This window comes from Anolis sagrei, chromosome 8, assembly GCF_037176765.1.
Source record: "Anolis sagrei isolate rAnoSag1 chromosome 8, rAnoSag1.mat, whole genome shotgun sequence".
Classification (NCBI taxonomy): Eukaryota; Metazoa; Chordata; class Lepidosauria; order Squamata; family Dactyloidae; genus Anolis; species Anolis sagrei.
Genome location: NC_090028.1, coordinates 27,900,548 through 27,926,085, shown reverse-complemented (window position 1 = coordinate 27,926,085; position 25,538 = coordinate 27,900,548). Strand labels below are relative to the sequence as shown.

Here is a 25,538-nt window from a genome sequence, read left to right as displayed (position 1 = left end):
CGCCTCCTTCCTTAGGGCTTCTTGCCGATTTACTGCGCATGCGCAAAGAAACGAGCGGAGGCGGAGGGCGAGATCCCGCGAGAGTTGAGGCCTCCGAGATCCGAAAAGCCGGAAGTGGGTGGTAAAGAACCCGGAAGACTTGGAAAGCAAAGTACACACAGGAGGAGGAAGGAGGGGAAGAAGACGCAGGCCAGGATGGACGGTAAGGGAGGCCAAAGAAGGGGAAGGAGGGGGTTGTTGCTCTTATTCTGATTCAAGAGAGATATTGACAAGCTGGAATGTGTCCAGAGGAGCGCGACTAAAATGATAAAAGATCTGGAGAACAAGCCCTATGAGGAGCGGCTTAAGGAGCTGGGCATGTTTAGCCTGAAGAAGAGAAGGCTGAGAGGGGATATGATAGCCATGTATAAATATGTGAGAGGAAGCCACAGGGAGGAGGGAGCAAGCTTGTTTTCTGCTTCCCTGGAGACTAGGACGCATTGGAACAATGGCTTCAAACTACAAGAGAGGAGATTCCATCTGAACATGAGGAAGAACTTCCTGACTGTGAGAGCCGTTCAGCAGTGGAACTCTCTGCCCCGGAGTGTGGTGGAGGCTCCTTCTTTAGAAGCTTTTAAACAGAGACTGGATGGCTATCTGTCAGGGGTGATTTGAATGCAATATTCCTGCTTCTTGGCAGGGGGTTGGACTGGATGGCCCATGAGGTCTCTTCCAACTCTTTGATTCTATGATTCTATTCTTATTATATTTATCCACAATCGAGGCTCTTAGGACTCTTCAGAGGAATGGGATTGTGTTGCGCAGTGACGTCGCCCAGGGTGTGTTGTCATCATGGTGTGACGTAAGCGCACAACAAATTCCTCAGAGCAGGACAAGGAATGGCAGGCTTGGCAGATCTAGTGGTTGAGAGAAGATCTGGGTTGCTGTGATTGTAGTCGGGCCTTGAAGCAAATAGAATCACAAAATTGGAAGGGGTCTCCAAAGGTCATCTAGTCGAGCCCACTGCCAGCGATTGTAGAGTCAGAGTTTCAAGCAAATAGTATTATAGAATAGGAAGGGCCCCAAAAGATCTTCTAGTGCAGTGTTTCTCAACCTTTCTAATGCCGCGACCCCTTAATACATTTCCTCATGTTGTGGTGACTCCCAACCATAACATTATTTTGCTACTTCATAACTGTAATTTTGCTCCTGTTATTAATTGTAATGCAATTATCTGATAAGCAGGATGTATTTCCATTCACAAATTTGGCACAAGTACCCAAATATGCCCAAATTTGAATAGTGGTGGGGTTGGGGGGGGGGGGAATTGATTGATTTTGTCATTTGGGAGTTGTAGTTGCTGGGATTTATAGTTTACTTACAATCAAAGAGCATTCTGAACTCCACCAACGATGGAATTGAACCAAACTTGGCACACAAAAGTTCCACGACCAACAGAAAATACTGGAAGGGTTTGGTGGGCATTGACCTTGAGTTTGGAGTTGTAGTTCACCTACATCTAGAGAGCATTGTGGACTCAAACAATGATGGATCTGGACCAAACTTGACATGAATTCACAATATGCCCAAATGTGAACACTGGTGGAGTTTGGGGAAAATAGACCTTGACATTTGTGAGTTGTAGTTGCTGGGACTTATAATTCACCTACACTCAAAGAGCATTCTGAACCCCACCAACAATTGAATTGGACCAAACTTCCCACACAAAACCCCCTTAGAAAAATACAGAAAATACTGTGTTTTCTGATGGTCTTCGGTGACCCCTCTGACACTCCCTGGCGACCCCCGCAGGGGTCCCGACCCCCAGGTTGAGAACCACTGTTCTAGTGTGTCCCGCTGCCAGCAATTGCAGAGTCGGGACTTTGAAGAAATAGAATTACAAAACTGGAAGGGAGCCCCAAAGGTCATTAAGCGGTTCAGGCCCAACATACCTGTCTGAACGCATCTTCCCTTATGAACCTGCTAGGACTTTAAGATCGTCTGGGGAGGCTCTGCTCTCGATCCCGCTTGCGTCACAAACACTTTGGTGGGGACGAGAGTCAGGGCCTTTTCAGTGGTGGCCCCTCAGCAATGGGACGCCCTTCCTGGGGAGATTAGATTGGCCCCCTCCTTCTTAATATTTCGGAAGAGAGTCAAGACATCGCTGTTTGAGCAAGTGTTTGAAAATGCAAGGTAAAAGACATAGGAATTGGAATGACTGGACGACGAGATGGGACAATGTTTTTATTAGCAGACACAAATGATGTATGCTTTTAGTATTCTTGTTACAGTTTTATATTATGTGTTAATGTTTTTAAATGTTTTATGGTGTTTTTGGGCATTGAATCATTGCCATTGTAAACCACCCTGAATCACCTAAGGGCTGAGACGGACAGTATACAAATATAGTAAATAAATAAATCTAATAGAATTACTTCTCTAGGGCTGAGTTTCCAGGTTGTCTGACCATGTTCCAGAAGCATTCTCCTGATGTTTCGCCTGCATCTATGGCAGGCATCTCAGAGATTGAGGGGTCTGTTGGAAACTAGGCAAGTGAGGTGTGTGTATATACACATGTATATACACACACGTGTGTGTGTGTGGAATGATGGCCAGGGTGGGAGAAAAAATTCTTGTCTGCTTGAGGCAAGTGTGAATGTTCCAAATGGCCACCTTGATTATCATTTAATGGCCTTGCAACTTCAAAGGAGAAGAACTTTATTTTTCTACCCCGCCTCCATCTCCTCGGAGGGACTCAGGGTGGTTTACATGGGGCCAAGCCCAAAGCAAAATACAATTAAAAGCAAAGCAATAGCAAATTAAAACAGCATTAAAACAGCATAACAATAATAACAAGCATCAGAAGCAACAGCAGACTAATTTGGGGGACGGGGACGGGGGACGGGGGACGAGGACCACTATGCAAACTGGTTAAAGGATAAGATAGTTCAATAAGGCGGATAGCAACATATAATAGCATAGGAAATAGCATGGGAACAAAGCAATTTAACAGGATCAATTTAACATAAGGATATATATATAGTAATGTAATATAGGAATTCAGAATCAAAGCCTGGCTGGTTGCTGCCTGGGAGAATCCTTTGTTGGGAGGTGTTAGTTGGCCCTCACAACGACCATGTCATACTATACAGAGAAGCCATTGAAATCCGTAAGCATTTATTTATTTAAAAAAATATTTATTTATTTGATGCACTTATTAACCGCCATTCTCAGCCCATACGGGCGACTCATGGCGGTGTACAGTACACATAAAAAGACAATTACAAAAGGCCAGTTTCGACAACATATAACTATACAACAATTACAGACTACACAAAAATCCGCTTCGTCTCTTAATGGAATCATAGCCAGTCTCATATTCCTTGTACCATTCCAGTTCTCAATTACCGTAATTGTTTGTTGCTTAGCACTTAATTAAATGCCCTCTCGAACAGCCAGGTCTTAAGGCTTTTTCGAAAGGACATGAGGGAGGGCGCCTGTCTAATGTGTGCAGGGAGAGTGTTCCACAGCCGGGGGGCCACCACCGAGAAGGCCCTCTCCCTCGTCCCCGCCAGCCGTGCCTGTGATGCAGGCGGGATCGAGAGAAGGGCCTCCCCAGACGATCTCAAGGTCCTCGTGGGCTCGTAGGCCAAGATGCGGTCAGAAAGGTATTTTGGGCCGGAACCGTTTAGGGCTTTGTAGGCCAAAACCAGCACCTGGTTTTGGCCTACATCTGGACAATTTCAATAGAAAGGAGGAAGCCATGAAAATGAACAAAATCTGGCTACCAGTATTTACCAGAAAACAGAGTAATTCCAGACAGGACTCAGTCAGGACCAGCTAACACCTCTCAACCAAGGATTTCCCCAAGCATCAACCAGCCAGGCTTTGAAGCTGCAAGGCCCTTAAATGCTAATCAGTGTGGCCAATTGGAACATTCACACCTAGCTTCAACAGACAAGAGTTCTTTCTCCCACCCTGGACATTCCACAGATATATAAATCCAATTTTCCTAGTTTCCAACAGACCTTACAACCACTGAGGGTGCCTGCTATAGATGAGGGTGAAGTGTCACCCGTTCTGTATCTTTGCATTTCATTTTTTTCTGCCTAAATGTAGTATCTTACATTTGTCTTGTTGAAATGCATTTTGTTAGTTTTGGCCAATCAGCTCTCCAATCTGTTAAGGTAATTTTGAATCCTTATCCTGTCCTCTGGAGTATTAGCTTTCCCTCCCAATTTGGTGTCATCTGCAAATTTGATAAGCATGCCCTCTAAACCTTCATTCAAGTCATCAATAAAGATGTTGAACAGTATTGGGTCCAGCACCGAAATAGACCTGTGTCCACTTCTGGTTTGGTGTTGTTGTTTATTTTTGCGGCATTTTTTGGCTTTAGTATGGATCAGAGGGGCAGGAAATGGACTCCTATAAATAGTGCTGATACTCAAACAATTTGGGAGTTTTGTTGCGAGTGGTTCATGTTATTATTTTCATTTATACCAAGCCTGGGCAAACCTCAGCCCCCCCCCCCCCCCAGGTGTTTTGGACTTCAACTCTCACAATTCCTAACAGGGAGTTGAAGTCCGAAATACCTGGAGGGCTGAAGTTTGCCCAGGCCTGATTTATAGTCTGCTTTTTCTTCCTGAAAAAGAGACTCATCACAGCTTAGAGTAAATCCAATCTAATACAATTTCATGTCACAATTAAATATTTGAAACAGCGTCCCAATGACAAGAGGGCAGGATTGTTTTCTTATATTCGGGAGACTAAGAAACAGCAATGGATGCAAAGCACAGGAAAATAAATTTTATCCAGAAATTAGGAAGAATTTTCTCATTTTTAGAGCCAGTTAAGGGTGAAATTAGTTGCCTGGGAGCCTCCTTCTCTGGAGGTTTTTGAGCAGAGGTTGAATAGCCTTCTGTTGAGAGGGCTTAGACTGTATCCTCAAGCCTGGTCGAAGGGGGTTAGACTGGATTGCCCATTTGGGATTTCTTCCAACTCTAGCACTCTATGATTCAATGCAAGAAGGTTGTGCTGGGAAGATTTTGTTTCCTTCCAAATAATTGCTTTTGTGGAAATCTGCTCACTTAGATTTCCTTCAGAGATGCATCTTCAACAGCTGAAAATGCCTTTCTGCCTCTTGTCGCATATCACTTCCTCTTCCTGAATGCTGTGCAGGAGAGACAGTGTTGAAACTGTTTATCAAGGTGGATTCTTGTAGGAGGCAGGGCTGGGCAATCGAATGATTCATTTCCAGAAGAGAAAAGAGATGGAGCTGCCACACCTGAGCATTGAAGTCTGGAGAGAGAATAAATGACCAAATGCGGTGGCCATTGAAAGCCAAACTATAACCGGTCTGCAATCACATTTATTTTTCATTTATTTACGGCATTTCTGCCCCACCTCAAGGCGGCTTTACATAGAGGCAACAATTCAATGCCTTAAAACATAACGTACACTTAAATAAATATTAAAATAGAATCAAAAAGTACATTAAAAACAATCAAAACATTTAAAATCAGTACATTCAGAGTTAAACACATCATCCACGAGCGTAATCCGGGCCGTTCCAGTGGTCATTGCACATTGTTCCAAGTATCTATTGCACAAGATCGCTAAAGGCTTGGTCACAAAGCCACGTTTTCACTCTCTTGCGGAACATCAAAAGGGAGGGGGCTGATCTAACATCGCTGAGGAGGGAGTTCCACAGCCAAGGGGCCACCACTGAGAAGGCCCTGTCTCTTGTCTCTGCCAATCATGCCTGCGAGGGAGGTGGGACCGAGAGCAGGGCCTCCCCAGATGATCTTAAATTCTGTGGTGGTTCACAGAGGGAAACACGTTCGGACAGATAAGCTAGGCCAGAACCATTTAGGGGTTTATAGGCTAAAGTGAGCACTTTGAAGTGTGCTCAGTAGCAGATTGGCAGCCATTGGAGCTGACGTAACGCCATTGGAGATCCTTGTACACCACACTCCGGTGAGTAATCTGGCTGCCACCTATTGGACCATTTGTAGCTTCCAAACAGTCTTCAAAGGCAGCCCCACGTAGAGCACGTTGCAGTAGTCTATTCTGGGATGTAACCAGAGTGTGGACTACCTGGCCAAGTCTGTTGACTATTCTACATGGCATCTTATTGTATTTAGATATGTGAGTTTGGCAGTTGCATGTTAAACGCATAACAAACTGAGAACTTTGTCCCCACAATGCCATCATTGCTACAATAATACTCTAGAGAAGAATTGATGCATCACCTTTTTCCAGACTTGGGAGAAAGTGTTACAACGACTACTCTAGAGGGCAGGTATATGTCTCTTAATTTTGATAACAATTAATTACTACTGAGATTTCTCCTATCTTTGAAATCTTCTAACTGTTGTCCTTTTTCTCTTTTACAGATACACTCTTCCAGTTAAAGGTGAGTGTTGAGACTGAGATACTGTTAGGGTTTAGATTCCTTGCAGCAAAATGTACACATAGATAAACTATTTGTATGATGAGCATGTGTTGTGATGGTTTCTAGGTTTTTCTTAGGGGACTCTGATGCTTTGCCTTCCTTCTGGGTTAGCAGAATAAGGTTGCATCTACATTATAGAATGAATGCAGATTGACACCACTTTGACAGCCATGCCTCCATGCTGTGGAGGGCTGGTATTTTACAAGGTTTGAACATGAAGGCAGCCTATGGTTGTTGTGGCTAGTAGCCATTGACAGACTTCCTTCTCATGCATTTCTCTTTCAAAGTTGCTGTCTATTACCATATTTTTGGGTACGAAATTCCATTGTTTAGATATGTAGTCTGAAGAAGTGTGTGGTTCTGTACAGAATCTACACTTGTTCTTCTGTATTGGATGAACACGTTGTGTTCTGCTGTTATCAAAATTGGAAGAACCTTCACTGTCTCCACACCATATGCACTTTTGTGTATTTCTATTATGTCTTCCTCTGTTATTACCTTTTTCCGCCTGAGGCCCCAGACCTTTCAATATTTTCTCTTGGAGAGTTCACTCAGGGCCATTCCAGACAGACCCTATATCCCAGGATCTGATCCCAGGTTTTCTGTTTATCCCAGATTATCTGGCAGTGTGGACTCATAATCCAGTTTAAAGCAGAAAACCTGAGATCGGATCCTGGGATATAGGGCCTGTCTGGAAGGGCCCTGAGCCTCTAGTTAATTTGTAGTGCTACCTTTGTTTAGTTTTGCAATGTTGGGAAGACAGTGCCTATTTACCATGCATCCCATGCAGTCTCTAGAGCAGTGGTTCTCAACCTGGGGTCCCCAGATGTTTTTGGCCTACAACTCCCAGGAATCCCAGCCAGTTCACCAGCTGTTAGGATTTCTGGGAGTTGAAGGCCAAAAACATCTGGGGACTCCAGGTTGACAACCACTGCTCTAGAGTAAACTCCAATGCCTTAGCAGTCTCATACTGTCATTTTGAGGGGACTGGAGAAGGCTAATTTGGCTTTCATATGAGTATTTGGGGGTACTTATAAGGGATGGGATCTGTTGCTTTCACCTGTTTTGTTTAGGTACTTTCTGCGTAGTTTTGAGGCAAAATTTGACGTGACATCACACAGAAAATTAAAGGAGACTGTGCGGGGATTTAGAAGCCACAAAAATGGATCTAGGATATCATTTCTAAACATGGGGGTCAGGACCCCTGAGTGGGGTCACCAGGGGGTGTCAGAGGGGTTGCCAAAGACCCTCAGGAAACAGTATTTTCTGTTGGTCATGGAGATTCTGTTTGGGAAGTTTGTCCCAATATTATCGTTGGTGGGGTTCACAATGCTCTTTGATTGTAGGTGAACTATAAATCCCAGCAACTACAACTCCCAAATGTCAAGGCGTAATGTGAACACCAGTGTTTGCATTTGGGCATATTGCGAATTCATGCCAAGTTTGGCACAGAGGCATCATTGTTTGAGTCCACAGTGCTCTCTGGATGTACGTGAACTATAACTCCAAAACTCAAGGTTAATGTCCACCAAACCCAGTATTTTCCGTGTGTTGTGGGAGTTTTGTGTGCCAAGATTGGGTCAATTCCGTCTTTGGTGGAGTTCAGAATGCTCTCTGATTGTAAATGAACTATAAATCCCAGCAATTACAACTCTCAAATTACAAAATCAATACCCCCCCCCCCCATCCCCACCAGTATTCAAATTTGGGCATATCGGGTATTTGTGCCAAATTTGGTCCAGTGAATGAAAATCCATCCTGCATATCAGATATTTACATGATGATTCATAACAGGAGCAAAATTACAGTTGTGAAGTAACAACGAAAATAATGTTATGATTGGGGGGTCACCACAACATGAGGAACTGTATCAAGGGGTCGCGGCACTAGAAAGGTTGAGAAACACTGTCCTAGGGTCTGCTTGAGCCTGTGAGCTTTTCCATCTCTCTTCTCCTATTTGAGGATCAGCAGCCAGAATTGAGTTGTTCCCTGCAGAGGGATTGTCCTCCGCCAGAGTCCAGTATCCCGCTGGCAGTGTGACTCTGTTGTGAATTGTACCTGAAGGCAAGAGATGCTGTGCACAGCACTTTCCCACCAGAGTCCCCTTTCACAGCATGGGTTGGACACGGCCCCTCAGCTGGTAATTGGATTATATGCCATCAGATAGCGCAGGCTCACTTTCTCCTCTGATCTGGGTTAACACAGGATGATTAGGAACTGCAGGAATGGAGCCTTTTCTGCAGTCAGTGCCTCCTCCTCCTCCTCCCCCTTGTACTTGCTGAGCCTCTGTTTCTCTCTCTTCCTAGTTTACAGCCAAGCAGCTGGAGAAGCTTTCCAAGAAGGCAGAAAAGGACTCCAAAACCGAACAGGCCAAAGTCAAGAAGGTGATGGAGCTGAATGCTGTTGGTTACGTGATCCTAAAAGGATCTTTCTCTCTTTGTTTGTTTGGGAGGTGTCCCCTTATGGACAAGGAGAGGGCTAGGGCAATCTGCAGCGGAGAGACTAAACATTTTTGAATGCCACTTCTTGGTTTCTCACCTCCATTCTGTGGTGTCTCCACCTCCAAGCTTTTTTGTTGTGTTCCCCATGAGTTCTAAAAAGCTTTGCTTTAAAAACCTCAGAATTTCTAATCTCTGTGATGCTGGGCTTCACATCTTAAGTGAATTCCAACCACAGTGGCTACCAAGCTTTTTAAACTGCCTGGCATTGTAGTCGTTGCCTCTATGTTTATATCATGGGAGGTTCCCCCCCCCCCCCCCCAATATTTTAATCAAAATTTAAACCGAAAAAGAACACAAATAAAAACAACAGCAGTACTTATGCATACATAAACACAGACATACTTAGCAACAATGACATATCAAATTACACAACATATATGTCTTCTCTCATTATATATAAGTCTAAACTGCGAACACCAACTGCCACTCTGGGGCCAGAGTGAAGAGGGGGAAGCCAGGAAGACACAGTTCCACCATGTCTCCTGTGCCATCATAATAATATTATAACATATATTAATATAATTATAATATATTATGATATACTACCCATCCCCTGCCACGCATTGCTGTGGCTCAGTCTGTGTATATGTGGTTTGTGCGTATATATATGTGTGTATATATTTGTGTATATGTGTGTTTGCATATATATGTGTGGTTTTTTTGCATGTGTTGTAATGGGTTTTTTCTTGGCTTTTTAAGTCTCTTTCGATGTGTTTTCCAGTGTTTTTATGAGTGATGGCCACTTGTTGGCCTGATAGGTGTATTGTGTCCAAATTTGGTGTCAATTCGTGCAGTGGTTTTTGAGTTATGTTAATCCTACAAACGAACATTACCCTTTTATTTATATAGATAATAATAATATAACGCACACATATATAAATATTATATATTCAATTATATATTATAATATAATATAATCATACTTTTAATATAATAATATAATAATAATATAACATATTAATATAATATAATATATACGGTAATATATAAATATAATATATTATAATATATTATAACATATGATATACTAATATATATTACTATGGACTATGATTTCGGGACTATGTGTTTTTAACTGCTTATTTAAATGTATTTAAATGCACAATGTAATTTGTATGGTTTTTAAAAATGCCTTAATGTGGCATTTAGTTATTGCCAATTTGTAAGCCGCTCTGAGCCCCCTTCAAGATTGAGATAGAGCAGGGTAAAACTACAGTAAAAATTAATAAATATATACATAAATTGATTTTAAAAGTGGATTTGGTGCTTCCCTTTTTATTTCTCTAAATTTTAGTGGTTTTTTTCTTCCACCTTATATCCCACAAATTGTTTACTTCTGCTTAATTTAACATCCGCAAATAAATATCTCAACAGTTTATATTTCTAAACGTATAGATAAAGCCTTTCCCTTTCCCTCTGATATATATTGATATAAAGGGTTTATGGGATGCTCTTTTCCTGAGTGGGTCCTGAATTCAGAAATGAGCAAGAACGGTTCTGTGTGGGTGAAAGCAGTTTTCAGAATGTGTAGGAAGCAGTGAAGATCTTTTAAGGTCTCCTGATCTGAGTGGATTCCATCTGAGGGTCTCCCTTATCCTTTTCTGTGTTCCAGGCACTTCAGCAGAAGAATGTGGAATGTGCCCGGGTCTACGCTGAGAACGCCATTCGGAAGAAGAACGAGAGCCTGAACTGGCTCCGCATGGCTTCCCGGGTGGATGCCGTGGCCTCCAAGGTCCAAACGGCAGTGACGATGAAAGGGGTAAGGAGCTGCTGGGTGATGGGGTTGCTCTACCCTTGTTTAAGGAAGTACCTAACAGATGGGCTCTGTGTCACCTTGGATGATACTGTCAGACTCTGGAAGATCTTGGAGTTAAAGTCAAGCTCCACTGCAATGAAATGCTGGAGACAAGGGATGTATTCCTTCTTTCCGCAATCCTAAAAAGACAGTTCTCAAGTTTTCCCATTCAAACCTCCTGTATATATCAGCCTCAACTCCCATCCGCCCCCTAGTGGCCAAACACTGTGACCACAGTCTGTTGACTAGTTTCAATTTCCCTCACAAAACAGATCTCTTATCTATACTACCTTCTCCAACTGTACCCAGCCTCCCCCCCCCCCCTTTTTTTTATGGCAGAGAACCATAGCAGCCAGTCCCAGGCTGATACAGTGATCCTGACAGATGTGGTCCCTTTGAGAAAGAACCAGAACTTGGAAAAGTAATGTTGGGTGCCTATTACAACTCCCAGAACTCTTCAACCTGTGCTCCCAATGCTTCTGCCTAAACATAACTTTCTAATACCTAACTGCAGGTGACAAAGAATATGGCCCAGGTGACCAAATCCCTGGACAAAGCTCTCAACTCGATGGACCTCCAGAAGGTCTCTGCTGTGATGGATAAGTTTGAGCAGCAGGTTCAGAACTTGGATGTCCACACTTCGGTGAGTGATTTTGTGTGTCTTTTAGGGGCCATCTGTTATATAGACCAGTGGTTCCCAAACTGTGGGCCGCGGCTAAGTGGTGGGCTGCAAGACCTAAAATAATATCTGTGGCTCTAGATTATTAAATATGGTTTTCTGCAGGCGAGCAGATAGCGACTACTGGATGGCATATGTTCTGTATCAGAAACTAGATCTGATGTGGTCCATCCAATGCCATTTTCTGAATCAGCACCCCAAATAACCAAACTGTATCTAAAGTTGACCAAAAACTGATTTGTAACCCTTTTGGTACTAATATTGGAGAGTGGTCCCTGGTCAAAGTGGTCCCTGGACAAAAAAAGGTTGGGAACCAATGCTGTAGCCCCTCAAGCATAGAATCGTAGAGTCCAGCCCTATCACGCCATGGAGGAAGATCTGGATGGGCATTAAAAGCAAGTGTTGCCATGAAGGCAATTGTGAACTGAAGCCTGCCTCTAAACAAATGGACAGGCCTTGGCTCAGGTAGGTTTAGCCGCATTCCCTCATCCTTCTCTTTGCTGAAGGTCCACTCTCTGTTTGCCCGCAGGTGATGGAGGACTCCATGAGCTCAGCCACCACCTTAACCACGCCACAGGAGCAAGTGGACAGCCTGATCGTCCAGATTGCTGAGGAGAATGGCCTGGAGATCATGGACCAGCTGAATCAACTGCCCGAAGGGGCCTCGGCCGTGGGAGAGAGCTCCACGCGCTCCCAGGAGGACCAACTCTCACGGAGGTCGGTTTGCTTCCCAAATGGCTGTGGTATTCATGCTGCTGAGTCTCAAGGGTCCAACGGATACTGTGCAGCTCATGGTCCTGGGATGTCTTTAACACTTTTGATCTAAACCATTGTTGGTAGCGTTCAGAATGCTCTTTGATTGTAGGTTAACTATAAATCCCAACAACTACGACTCCCAAATGACAAAATCAATTTTTTGAGTGATGGTCACACCTTGGGTTAGTAAGTGTCTTGTGGCCAAATTTGGCAGCTGTTTGTCCAGCGGATTTTGAGTTATGATGTCACTCAAAACAAACAACATTTTTATGTATATAGATAGAATTTTGTTTGATTACGTGCAGTAAATTTATTGATGTTAGGTTTAATTTATAGATGTTAGGCCTTAATTTGATGTTAGGTTTTACTGTTACTTTTATATATGGGGGGTTTTCTGGGATTTTATGTTAGTATAATGTGTTTTATGTAGATATTGAATGTTTGCCATTGTTATGCTGGAATCCTCCCTGAGTCTCCTCGGGAAGATAGGGCAGAATACAAATACAAAATATTATTATTATTATTATTATTATTATTATTATTATTATTTTACTGACACAAAAGCACAGTATGTCACAGCAAATGAGATCTATATGCTGGATTTTGTATTATTATTATTATTATTATTATTATTATTATTATTTGAAACACAACAAGATGAGTCAACAGCAAACAAGATCACTCTGCTGGCTGTTGTATTGGATCACGCGTCGGACACTTCCCAAGTGTCTAGGACTGTGTGATGTATCGGCAAATAATGCGTGCAGATCCCAGTAAAGTGGTCTTCTGCAGCTGGCAGATGGTAATTTTGTCAGTGCCAATTGTGTTTAAGTGCTAGCCAAGGTCTTTAGGCACTGCACCCAGTGTGTCCATCACCACTGGGACCACCTTGACTGGCATGTGCCAGAGTCTTTGCAGTTCAATCTTTAAATCATATTCTGTCAGCTTTTCCAGTTGTTTCTCTTCAATCCTGCTGTCGCCTGGGATTGCATCATCTACAATCCATACTTTGTTTTTTTAACACAATCATGACGTCAGGAGTATTGTGCTCCAAAACTCTGTCTGTCTGAATTGGAAGTCCCAGAGTAGTTTGACGTTCATTTTCTGTAACTTTTTCAGGCATTAATAGTAATAATAATAATAATAATAATAATAATAATTTTATTATTAAATTTTATTATCATTGTCACGAAAGCACAGTATGTCACAGCAAACGAGACCTATATGCTGGATTTCGTATCACAGAATCACAAGTTGAACACTTCTCAAGCGTCTAGGACTGTGTGATATATTTTCGAATAATGCATGCAGGTCCAAGTTAGGTTGCCTTTTGCAGTTGACAGATCGTGATTTTGTCGATGTTTATTGTTTCCAAAGAGAGATATTTTGGCATGACTACCAGTGCGCCAAATTTAAATTTAAATTAAATTATATAATAATAATAATAATTAATAATAATAATTAAATTTTTATTATTATTATTATTATTATTAGCCAAGGGAAAGTGGGAATGGAATGGAATGTCCTGAAAGAAATATTGAGCAATCTATTGTCAATCCTTTTTGTCTTTAGCTATCTAATTTAAGAGGCTAAAAAAGTTGTTTCCTCAATGTACCTGAGACCAGTCCCATAATTGTGTCCATTGGCTACCATTTTTTAAAAAATCATTCTCACCCGTTGATATCTTCCCTCACCTTTCAGGTTGGCTGCCTTGCGGAACTAGCTCTCCCTCTCCCGTCACGGACTGTTGTTGCTGCTGCCTTGTTTGCCTATGATTTTGTGGGGGTTACTTGAGAGGTTCCCCTCTGGCCTTCCTTCCCCTTGTTCCTGCGACCAGAAAGAGGGCGGATCCCTCTGACTCCTCAAGGCCTGCTGGGGTCAACACTGGACTGGACCCCCTTTTGACTTCACTGTGGAGGCAGCTCTCTAGAGAAGCAGCATCAGTGGCGGATCTCTGTGCATGCGTGTCCCTTGGATTTTGGGGGAGAGAATGGCTGGGAGAAGGGAGGCAACTTCCTTGGGATAGATGTAGTTTGGATTCTGCCCACACGCTGTTCAGCCGACACTTCCCACCATCCTTGGCTTGGTGCTCATTGGCCTTGAGGAATACGATTCAGACACTACTCTCTTGAGCATTTCACATTCTTTAGAGGACTAGGACCCTTCTTCATCAAGGTTTCTTTGTCCTAGTATCCCTCCTCGCTTGGTTCCCTTGAGTCCACTTTAGCCCATCGTTTTCCAGGAAGTAGTTCCCAGTGAGTGGGAATTGTAGTTTTGAACCTTTGGGGAGGTTTTTGGTGTATTGTAGAGATGAGGCCTGTTGAAACTGGGTGAAATGAGCCTTGGATGTTTGTCAGGAAGGCGGGCGTTTCCCTTCTCTCAGAGGCCTTGGATTTGCACACCTCAAAGTGACCTTTGAACACCATGCTCCCTTTTTGTCTCCCTTTTTCCACCCATGTTCCTTCTTTTTGGGGGGATGCCATTCACTCCTGTCACGTTTTGCTCAAGAGATCACAGCTGGGAGGGAGAGATCCCTTTTCTCTTTCTGTGTATCGAAATGCTTTGGTCCTTTTCCCTCACTAGTTTCTTCAGAGGCATCCTTCTCAGTAAGACATTGACCTCTGAATGCAGTGGGTGGGAATGATGCATTATCTGTCTTGCTTGGACCTGCTTCTGATGGGAATGTACCATGAGACAGGGCTCTTTTTCCAGTTCAGTCCTCCCGTAAAACCTTGCCAGAGCTCACCTCGGAGGGGCCCCTTGTCTTACCATAGCCGCCGGTCACGTTCTCTCACTCTTGTATCTGCCAAGGTCCTGGTGGAAGGTTATTGTGGAGCCTGATCCTCCAAGTTGCACTTTTGGGAAAGCTTTTTTCAAGGGAATGCTGGATTCTCCAGCTGTATCTTTGGGGGAATGGTCTTCTGCTGCCTTTTTTTTTTAGAAGAAGAAGAAGAAAAAAATAAAAGTGAATGCTGTCATTTCTTCGATGTGGTTTTAAATAAACAAATTCTCTATAGTACTTACATAGACTCATTCAAGAGCCTGTTGCCTCTTTTCTTTAGCCATGGCTGAATCATTATTTATTTATTACTAGCCGTCCCCTGCCACGAGTTGCTGTGGCTCAGTCTGGTGATCTGGAAAATAAAATAATGAGAAAGTTTTGGTTTATAATATATGTAATTTCTTTATGCTTGTGCGTAAACAGTATTTCTTGCTGTTTCTTTGTCAGTGTTGATGTGGAGATTGTCTGGTTTGCCTACTCTGGAACATGCAACATATAATTGTCCTTCTTTAGGGGTCCCTTTCAAATATATGATACTATATCTCTCTCTGTGTGTGAATCATATGTATCTATATCTATGACTGGATGGCTCTTTATCAGGAGGGCTTTGTGTCACGTTGCTAGGGCTCTGCCTTATTTAGGAAGAGATGAATCAAACTTCCAGTTTTATCAAACAGTTTAATTAAAACAGCACTTAGTTCTTGTGGGTTATTTCGGGCTATATGGCCATGTTCTAGAGGCATTTCTCCTGACGTTTCGCCTGCATCTATGGCAAGCATCCTCAGAGGTGACCTCACCTCTGAGGATGCTTGCCATAGATGCAGGCGAAACGTCAGGAGAAATGCCTCTAGAACATGGCCATATAGCCCGAAAAAACCCACAAGAACTGAGTGATTCCAGCCATGAAAGCCTTCGACAAAACAGCACTTACTTGCTGGCTGTTTTTATAGTCCAAAATATAAAACATAAAGATAGCACTCAACTACAGAATAAACAAAAACTGATAGTACCTGGTATCCTTGAAGGGACTGGATTGACCTTGAAGGAGCTGGGGTGGCAACCCAAACAGGGAGCTCTGGCATGGGCTGGTTCGTGAAGTCACGAAGAGTCAGAAGCGACTGAACGAGTAAACAAAACAGTAACAAAAGAGCCAAGAGAGTGTGATTTGTCCAAATTCATCCTAAATGTCTCTATAGCTGGACAGACATTTGAACACTGATCCCCCGAAGTCTGACTTCAAAATACCAACAGCTCTATAATGCTGGCTCTCTGTTTGAAGTGTCTCTCAGTCATAGTTCTGAAGCTTAGCCTGTCATTGAACATGGAGAAAGCCAAAATGCTCTTCCAGCAGTCACCAACCAATCCCTCTCCAATGCCAGAAATACAGCTTAATGGTGTAACATTAGAAAATGTTGATCGTTTCCACTACCTTGGCAGCCACCTCTCCACCAAAGTCAACATCGACACTGAAATACAACACCGCCTGAGTTCTGCGAGTGCAGCTTTTTTCCGAATGAAGCAGAGAGTGTTTGAGGACCAGGACATCCGTAGGGATACCAAGGGGCTTGTTTATAAAGCTATTGTCCTCCCAACCCTGCTTTACGCCTGCAAGACATGGACTGTCTACAGACATCACATGCAACTCCTGGAACGATTCCATCAGCGCTGCCTCCGGAAAATCCTGCAAATCTCTTGGGAAGACAAGCGAACAAATGTTAGTGTACTGGAAGAAGCAAAGACCACCAGTATTGAAGCGATGGTCCTCCACCATCAACTCCGCTGGGCCGGCCACGTTGTCCAGATGTCCGACCACCGTCTCCCAAAGCAGTTGCTCTACTCCGAACTGAAGAACAGAAAACGGAATGCTGGTGGGCAGGAAAAGAGATTGAAAGATGGGCTCAAAGCCAACCTTAAAAACTCTGGCATAGACACTGAGAACTGGGAAACCCTGGCTCTTGAGCGTTCCAGCTGGAGGTCAGCTGTGACCAGCAGTGCTGTAGAATTTGAAGAGGCATGAATGGAGGGTGAAAGAGAGATATGTGCCAAGAGGAAGGCCTCTCAAACCAACCCCGACCGAGACTGCCTTCCACTTGGAAACAAATGCCCTCTCTGCGGAAGAAGATGCAGATCAAGAAGAGGGCTCCACAGTCACCTACGGACCCAGCAGAACATTGATCTTGGAAGACTATCCTACTCGGACAATGAGGGATCGCCTAAGTAAGTAAGTAAGTCTCCATGACTCCTCTTTCCACGGTAAAGATGAGCGCTTTCTTTTCTGCCAGGAGCATCTTCCGCTGCCTGTAGTGTCTGTACAGCACAAGCCCTGGCTACAAGTGAATTCTCCAATTTCCTATTCTTATCTTTGCAAGCACATGGATAGTGCCAGAGACAAAAGGTGGGACTCGGGGATGACGCAGATGATGGCAATCCACAAGCAGCCCTTACTCATTCCTTCAGAGAGCCTTTGCTGGAACAACCAGTTCTTGTCTTCTTTTCCTTGCTAAACAATCAGCTGGGCTCTGCAGGAAAATGTCATTGTCGCTAGAGGGTGCCCTCCCTGTTCCTAACAAAATCAGTGCCCTTTTCCTATGAGTCCATCTTCGGCAAACATTTGCAACATGCGCAACTTCTGCAGATTTCATTAGTGTAATCTTTCTAGGAATTTCTAGGTCTCTAGCCCAAAACAATGGCAGGCGTTGGCCATAGGTTTGCATTGGAGGATCCTAGAAAGATTAAATACTATTCACACTTTTTTTCCTTTTGTCAAAACAAAATTTATGTAGTGCAGAATTTGATGTGCATTAGCTCTTAACAATTCTGTGTCTTGCCTATAAACTGACTGAAAGTATTGATTTAAGTCAGCGTTTCAACCCGAGGGTTGGGACTCCTCGGGGGGGGGGGGGGGAGGAGGGAGGGGTGTCATGAGGGGGTGTCAGAGGGGTCACCAAAGACCATCAGAAAACACAGCATTTTCTGTTGGTGATGGGGTTCTGTGTGGGAAGTCTGGCCCAATTCTGTCGTTGGTGGGTTTCAGAGTGCTCTTTGATTGTAGGTGAACTATAAATCCCAGCAACTACAACTCCCAAATATCAAAGTCTATTTCCTTCAAACACCACCAGTGTCACAGTTGGATATACTGAGTATTTCTGCCAAGTTTAGTCCAGATCCATCATTGCTTGAGTCCACAGTGCTCTCTGGATATAGATGAACTACAACTCCCAAACTCAAGGTCAATGCACACCAAACCCTCCCAGTATTTTCTATTGGTCATGGGAGTTCTGTGTGCCAAGTTTGGTTCAATTCCATCGTTGATAGACTTCAGAATGCTCTTTGATTGTAGGTGAACTATAAATCCCAGCAACTACAACTCCCAAATGTCAAGGTCTATTTTCCCCAAACACCACCAGTGTTCACATTTGGACATACTGAGTATGTGTGCCAAGTTTGGACCAGATCCATCATTGCTTGAGTCCACAGTGCTCTCTGGATATAGGTGAACTACAACTCCCAAACTCAAGGTCAATGCGCACCAAACCCTCCCAGTATTTTTGCCTTGGTCATGGGAATTCTGTGTGCCAAGTTTGGTTCAATTTCATCATTGGCGGAGTTCAGAATGCTCTTTGATTGTAGGTGAACTATAAATCCCAGCAACTACAACTCCCAAATGTCAAGGTCTATTTCCCTCAAACTCCACCAGTATTCAAATTTGAGCATATCAGGTATTTGTGTCAAATTTAGTTCCGTGACTGAAAATAAATCCTGCATATCAGATATTTACATTATGATTCATAACAGTGGCAAAATGACAGTTGTGAAGCAGCAACTAAAATAATGTTATGGTTGAGCATCACCACAACATGAGGAACTGGATTAAGGGGTGGCAGCATTAGGAAGGTTGAGAAACACTGCATTAGGAGATTGGAACCATATGGGACCATCTATATTTGGTCTGGATAAGCTCAATAATAGGAGGGAAAGTCTCCTTTAGAGAGCCATTTCTCGTCTTACCTCCTTATCTAAAGCTTCGCCTTAGCACCATTCAAAGGGAAGGACAGAGTTGTTTTCCTTAGAGCCATTGCTAAGCTTTTGGGCCTTGTGAAGCAAGCGCATGGCACACAATGCGCTTCCTCATTTGCACAGATGCAAGGAGACTAGGACTGGATCTACACCATCCTGTTGAGAACCACTGATTTAAGTTGACTTAGTATTGTATTTCTCTGGAAACTCCCATCTATTGTCCACATTCATAAATTGCACAAGGCACATACTTCTATCTTTGCCAAGGCCCCATAATTGTGTGTGTGTGTGTAGAGGTGGGGGGAAGTTGGGAATGGCATCTTGCTCAATATTTATAAAAGATAGTCTTCTAGCCCTCAAATAAGGGATATCTCTGATAATAATGATGCCGAATCTGCCCCAGACCCCTGCTTTCCAGCTGATCTGACCAGCTGCAGGGAGTTCCGCAGTTCCTGAATGCCCCGTTGGGTCAACTCTGATGAAATGTGCGCCAGCAACAGCCTCAACCAGGGACTCTTTGCAACCTTGAGCTCTCTCCTTTTGCTTTTCTCCCCAGCCCAAACATTGTAACAAAACCCCCAATAAAGACTAATTGAATTGTAACCTTCACCTCTCCATAGTGATACATTGTGTCTATTTCCTGACTCACAAGTATCAAATGCATGAACTTACCGTTTTCCAGGCTACGAGCAGCCGCCGGCCCACCTGGGATGCCTTCCAGGCGTCCCAGGGAGGCCGAATCTGTGTTTCTTTAAACCGCAGATACGGAAACCCCTCGGGCCCCCATATCCGCGAGTTAACTAAACGACTCCATTTTGGTGCCATATTTCTCCTAGCTAAATTCTAACACTATCTGATATCTCACTTTTTGCATTTTGGGCTCCTGTGCTCTGGGAATAACCTTTTTATTTTTGAGAATATATTTAAAAGAGAAACAGCTGATTGTCAAACTGAGCTTCCTACTGCTGCGCTGCTCCCGCCGTCGCTTCTTCATCCTTCTGGAGCCCTAGGACCCAGCAACTTGATGTGATCATCCCATGAGACCTTCGGGTAGTGGATCTGCCACCTGGTTCCAGCCCTTAGAGGGAATTACAATTCTCCAAGGACCAAGGTGACAGCCGATAGGGAGCTCTGGCGTGGGTTGGTCCATGAGGTCACGAAGAGTCGGAGACGACTGAACGAATGAACAACAACAACGACCAAAGGACAAGTTTCAGCCCCAGTGATGCAGAGCTCCATATCTTGGCTCAGTGGAATCTCTAAGCCTCTCCTTATACATCAAGGACTTTCCTCCCCTTTATGGACATACTTACGTCTATGGATTTTCCTATAATGAACTATGGACATATATTGAGCCATGATCAAGGCTCTTATCAATTTCTCTATGGGATGCTGGGGGGAGGGATAAGGGGGTATGTTTTCTGTATCATAATTTCTATATTTCTATATTTCTCCCTCTGTATCTGACCTTTTCCTGACCCTTTTGCCCAATTCCCTTTTATTGAAAATGTATAAAAAATATAAGAAGCCACTCTCCATGACCCTGGAAAGAAGGAAATTCTCAGTTGAAAAGATCCTTATCAAAAGACACTTTCTGCATGGACAATAACAATGGATCGTGACCTTTGGGGCTTGGAGTTGGTCCCCTCAGGGGAGGCGGTCGCTTGGCATTGATGATTATATCTCAATAGGACAAAAGGGGCCTTCGGAAAGCCACACTTTGTCCTGATCTGTTACTCATTTAAATCTTCCTCCACAGAAACTTCAGCCAGATTTCCTCATTGTTCCCATATCTCGGCACCCAGAAAATCTGGATCTGGCAGACTCGCCAGACATCAACGTTTATTGCCTTCAATCATAGACAATAGAATTGGCCGGCTCACAGGCCCCCGGGACTCGCTGACCGCTTGGACATTTCCTATCTCCATAATCCTCTCAAGAATCCATTGTTTCCCTGTCGTCCCGCCTCCCCCTCTCCTGATTCATCAGGAAGCCGAGGCGGCAGAAGCTCAGCCATTGGCCCAGGTGCTCCGGAGGTGGCCAAACCTCCTCCCAGCTGTAGCACGCCAGCCTATCATTGTTGAGCCGGCAGAGGGGCGGGGAGCGGGAAATTCAAATCTGACAGCTCTGTTTTTGTATTCAAAAAGCTTTTATTTGTGTACATGTTATGTTTTGCTTGGCGAATTATTGCAGCTTTGCATCCTTTCCTGTTGGATCGCAATAAAATCAACTTGGTGGCGCTTCCTTCAACTTTGGTGAGATTCTTCTGGGAACTTAGGGAAATCTTTTAAATTGCGGCTTCTCTTTGCTCACCATTATTATTTATTTATTATTTATTTCTTGCATTTATTGACCGCCCCTCTCAGCCCTAGGGGCGACTCGGGGCGGTGAACAATAACAAAAAGACAGTGTACAGTGAATAATGACAATACAAACCAGACAAATACAACATAACATATACTTATACTAAAAATCCGCTTCGTCAGGTCCTGGGGTCATAGCCGAGATTCATAATCCTAGTTCATTCCAGAGTCGTTTCATGATACACTCAATTGAAGGCCTGCTCGAAGAGCCATGTTTTCAGGCCCCTGCGAAAGGCCATCAAGGAGGGCGCCTGTCTAACTTCAACAGGGAGGGTGTTCCACAGCCGGGGGGCCACCACCGAGAAGGCCCGCTCTCTCGTCCCCGCCAGACGTGCCTGTGAGGCAGGCGGGACCGAGAGAAGGGCCTCCCCGGACGATCTCAAGGCCCTCGTGGGCTCGTAGGCCGAGATGCGGTCTGTAAGGTACTTTGGGCCGGAACCGTTTAGGGCTTTGTAGGATAACACCAGCACCTTAAATTGGGCCCGGTAGCGAATCGGCAGCCAGTGGAGCTGGGACAGCAGGGGCGTTGTATGCTCTCTGTGTCCTGCTCCCGTTAACAACATGGCTGCCGCGCGTTGGACTAGCTGGAGCTTCCGGGCCGTCTTCAAGGGCAGCCCCACGTAGAGAGCGTTGCAGTAGTCGAGGCGGGATGTGACCAAAGCATGTACCACCGTGGCCAAGTCAGACTTCCCAAGATACGGGCGCAGCTGGCGCACGAGCCGAAGCTGTGCAAATGCTCCCCTGGTCACCGCTGAAACCTGAGGTTCCAGGCTCAGGGATGAATCCAGGGTCACACCCAAGCTGCGAACCTGCGCCTTCAAGGGGAGTGCGACCCCGTCCAGCACAGGCTGTAACCCTATACCCTGTTCGGCCTTACGACTGACCAGGAGCACCTCTGTCTTGTCTGGATTTAGTTTCAGTTTGTTCGCCCTCATCCAGACCATTACAGCGGCCAGGCACCGGTTCAGGACTTCGACGGCCTCCTTAGTAGCAGGTGGGAAGGAGTGACAGAGCTGGACGTCATCTGCGTACAGGTGACACCGCACCCCGAAACTCCGGATGATCTCACCCAGCAGCTTCATGTAGATGTTAAACAACAAGGGGGACAAGATGGAACCCTGAGGAACGCCACATGTCAACGGCTGTGGCGTTGAACAGGAGTCCCCCAGTAACACCTTCTGAGTGCGGCCCTCCAGAAATGACCGGAGCCACTGCAGAGCAGTGCCCCCGAGACCCATCTCTGCAAGGCGCCCCAGAAGAATACCGTGGTCGACGGTATCGAAGGCCGCTGAGAGGTCCAGGAGCACCAACAGGGACACACTCCCCCTGTCTAGCTCCCGGCGCAGATCATCCACTAAGGCGACCAAGACCGTTTCGGTACCATGTCCCGGTCTGAAGCCAGACTGTGCCGGATCCAGATAATCCGTGTCTCTCAAGAATACCTGGAGTTGTGAGGCCACCACGCTTTCCATGACTTTGCCCAAGAAGGGAAGATTGGAAACAGGCCGAAAGTTGTCCAATTTAGTGGGGTCAAGTGATGGTTTCTTCAACAGCGGCTTTATAATAGCCTGTTTTAGGCTCGCTGGAATCTTGCCTTCCCGAAGGGAGGCATTAACCACCACCGTTACCCACTCGGCCAATCCCCCTCTGGCCTCCTTCAGAAGCCAGGATGGGCAGGGGTCTCTGGATGGACGTGGTGGGTCTCATTCCTCCAAGTATCTTGTCCACATCCTCGGGTTTCACAAACTGAAAAGAATCCAACAAAATCATTGTAGGGTCCGCAGGGTCTCTCCTTCAGGGCAAGACCCTTTTAAATTCTTCCTCGACTTCATTAAGGGATACTTGCAGGACATGTAAGGGGCATGCTTTCCAGCCTTTAAAGAAGGGACAGTCCTTGTGAAAGCGATGCTTTGCACCTCTGTTTCAATCTGACTCACACAGCTGTCGGTGGCTTTCTTCCTTTGTTTTTGGGGTTTATTAGAAAGCAGTGAAGAGATGTCTTGGGAAAGTTGTTAAGGGGAAGGCCGAAAATAGCGTGTCCGGCAGGCTTTGGGCAGCATGAGGCTAAGACTTAAGTTAATGAAGATGATAAAGAGTTCTGATAGGAGCCATGGGGCAACGGCAGAGCCTCAGAGTTCATGGCAGAGAGCAGGGCGCTATATATATGTCTCTATCTATCTATCTATCTATCTATCTATCTATCTATCTATCTATCTATCTCTGTGCAATGAATGGCAGTGGCTGGCTTCTGGCTGGCTTTATGTACAGTATATGTGTGTATGTATGTGTAGGAGTATAAGCATGTGTGTATATGTATAGGTGTATGTGTGCATATGAATATGTACATATGTATGCATATGTGTTTGTATATTTGCATATGTGTCTATGTGTATGTATCCCTCTATTCCACCTTGGTTAGACCACACCTGGAATACTGTGTCCAATTCTGGGCACCACAGTTGAAGAAAGATATTGATAAGCTGGAATGTGTCCAGAGGAGGGCGACTCAAATGATCAAGGGTCTGGAGAACAAGCCCTATGAGGAGCGGCTTAAGGAGCTGGGCATGTTTAGCCTGAAGAAGAGAAGGCTGAGAGGAGACATAATAGCCATGTATAAATATGTGAGAGGAAGTCATAGGGAGGAGGGAGCAAGCTTGTTTTCTGCTTCCCTGGAGACTAGGACGTGAAACAATGGCTTCAAACTACAAGAAAGGAGATTCCATCTGAACATGAGGAAGAACTTCCCGACTGTGAGAGCCATTCAGTAGTGGAACTCTCTGCCTCGAAGTGTGGTGGAGGCTCCTTCTTTGGAAGCTTTTAAACAGAGGCTGGATGGCCATCTGTCAGGGGTGCTTTGAATGCAATATTCCTGCTTCTTGGCAGAATGGGTTTGGACTGGATGGCCCATGAGGTCTCTTCCAACTCTAGGATTCTATATATGTATAAGTGTGTATATGTCTGTATACATGTAAACGTGTATATCTCTGTATGCATATGTGTCTATGTGTATGCATATATGTAGAAGTGTGTATATATGTCTTTATATGTATAAGTGTGTATATATGTGTATCTACAGTATATGTAAATGTGTATGTCCATTTATGTATATGTGTGTATGAGTATAAACATGTGTGTGCATATGAATATGTACATATGTATGCAAATATGTGTGTATATTTGCATATGTGTCTATGTGTATGTATGTATGTATGTATGTGTATATATATATGTATATATGTAAACATGTATATCCATATAAGTATATATCTGTGTGTATGTGCATAAACATGTGTGTATATGTATATGTGTGGATGTGTGTATATATTTGTGTATAAATGTGCCTATATATGTGTATGTATATATGTACATGTGTGTATATGTACATGTGTGTATATATCTATCTATCTATTTTTAAAATCCCACATAAGAGGATTAAAGGACTGCAAACCTCCCCCAAAACCCTAGAACACACTCCTTGTATCTGACAAAGCCATTCTCCAAAGCTAACTGAGTGATAACGTGGTTACAAAACAGGAGACTTGGCTTGGTTTGGTGGCATCCAAATTGTGCAAAACCCGGCCTCAAGCATCAGGTGCCACAGACCTCAAGCTGTCTTTCTGTGCCACAAGACAGGTCCACATCCTGCTTGTGTATGTGCTAGTCAGATTTCTGCAGGAGGTGTGTTGTTTTCCTGCCTCTTTCCAGGGTCAAGGCTAAGGGCCTGGCGGAGGGAGAGGGGCTGACCCCTTCCTCTCCATGTCCCACGCAGGAGCCTCCCTCTGTGCTGCTGCAGCCAACGAGGCAAACACCATCGGAAGGCAGGTCTTCCTGGGCAGGTGCCCGCCTCCGCTGCAGGCTGTTCTTGAAATGCCAGCGGAAGATGCTAATGAGCCGGTTGATGAGCTAATTAATTGGCTAATGAGGAAGGAGCGCTTGGACAGGGGCCAGGGAATGGGAACAAGGCAGCACCACCTGGGCTTGGCATCACTGTGGGCCAAGCTCCTTTGGGGGACTCTCTTTCAGCACCTTCCAACTCCACTGGTTGTTATTCAGCATCACTTTTCATCATTTTCTCCCATTTTTGGTTCATTTTTGTCTTCTCTTGGGTGATATGAGAGTAGCTTCTGGGTTGCTGTGAGTTTTCAGGCTGTATGGCCATGTTCCAGAAGCATTCTCTCCTGACGTTTCACCCACATCTATAGCAGACATCCT

The 25,538-nt window shown here is 44.5% G+C and overlaps 1 protein-coding gene across 1 annotated transcript; it reads left to right on the top strand.

Moving 5' to 3' along the window:
• Positions 1 to 95: 95 nt before the first annotated feature.
• Positions 96 to 15,197, top strand: CHMP1A (charged multivesicular body protein 1A). The gene is made up of 7 exons (XM_060788061.2): positions 96 to 202; positions 6,375 to 6,394; positions 8,740 to 8,817; positions 10,547 to 10,693; positions 11,244 to 11,372; positions 11,938 to 12,125; positions 13,866 to 15,197. Exons 1-7 carry the CDS (start codon positions 196 to 198, stop codon positions 13,885 to 13,887), a joined length of 591 nt encoding a protein of 196 aa, XP_060644044.1. The 5' UTR covers positions 96 to 195; the 3' UTR covers positions 13,888 to 15,197.
• Positions 15,198 to 25,538: the final 10,341 nt, after the last annotated feature.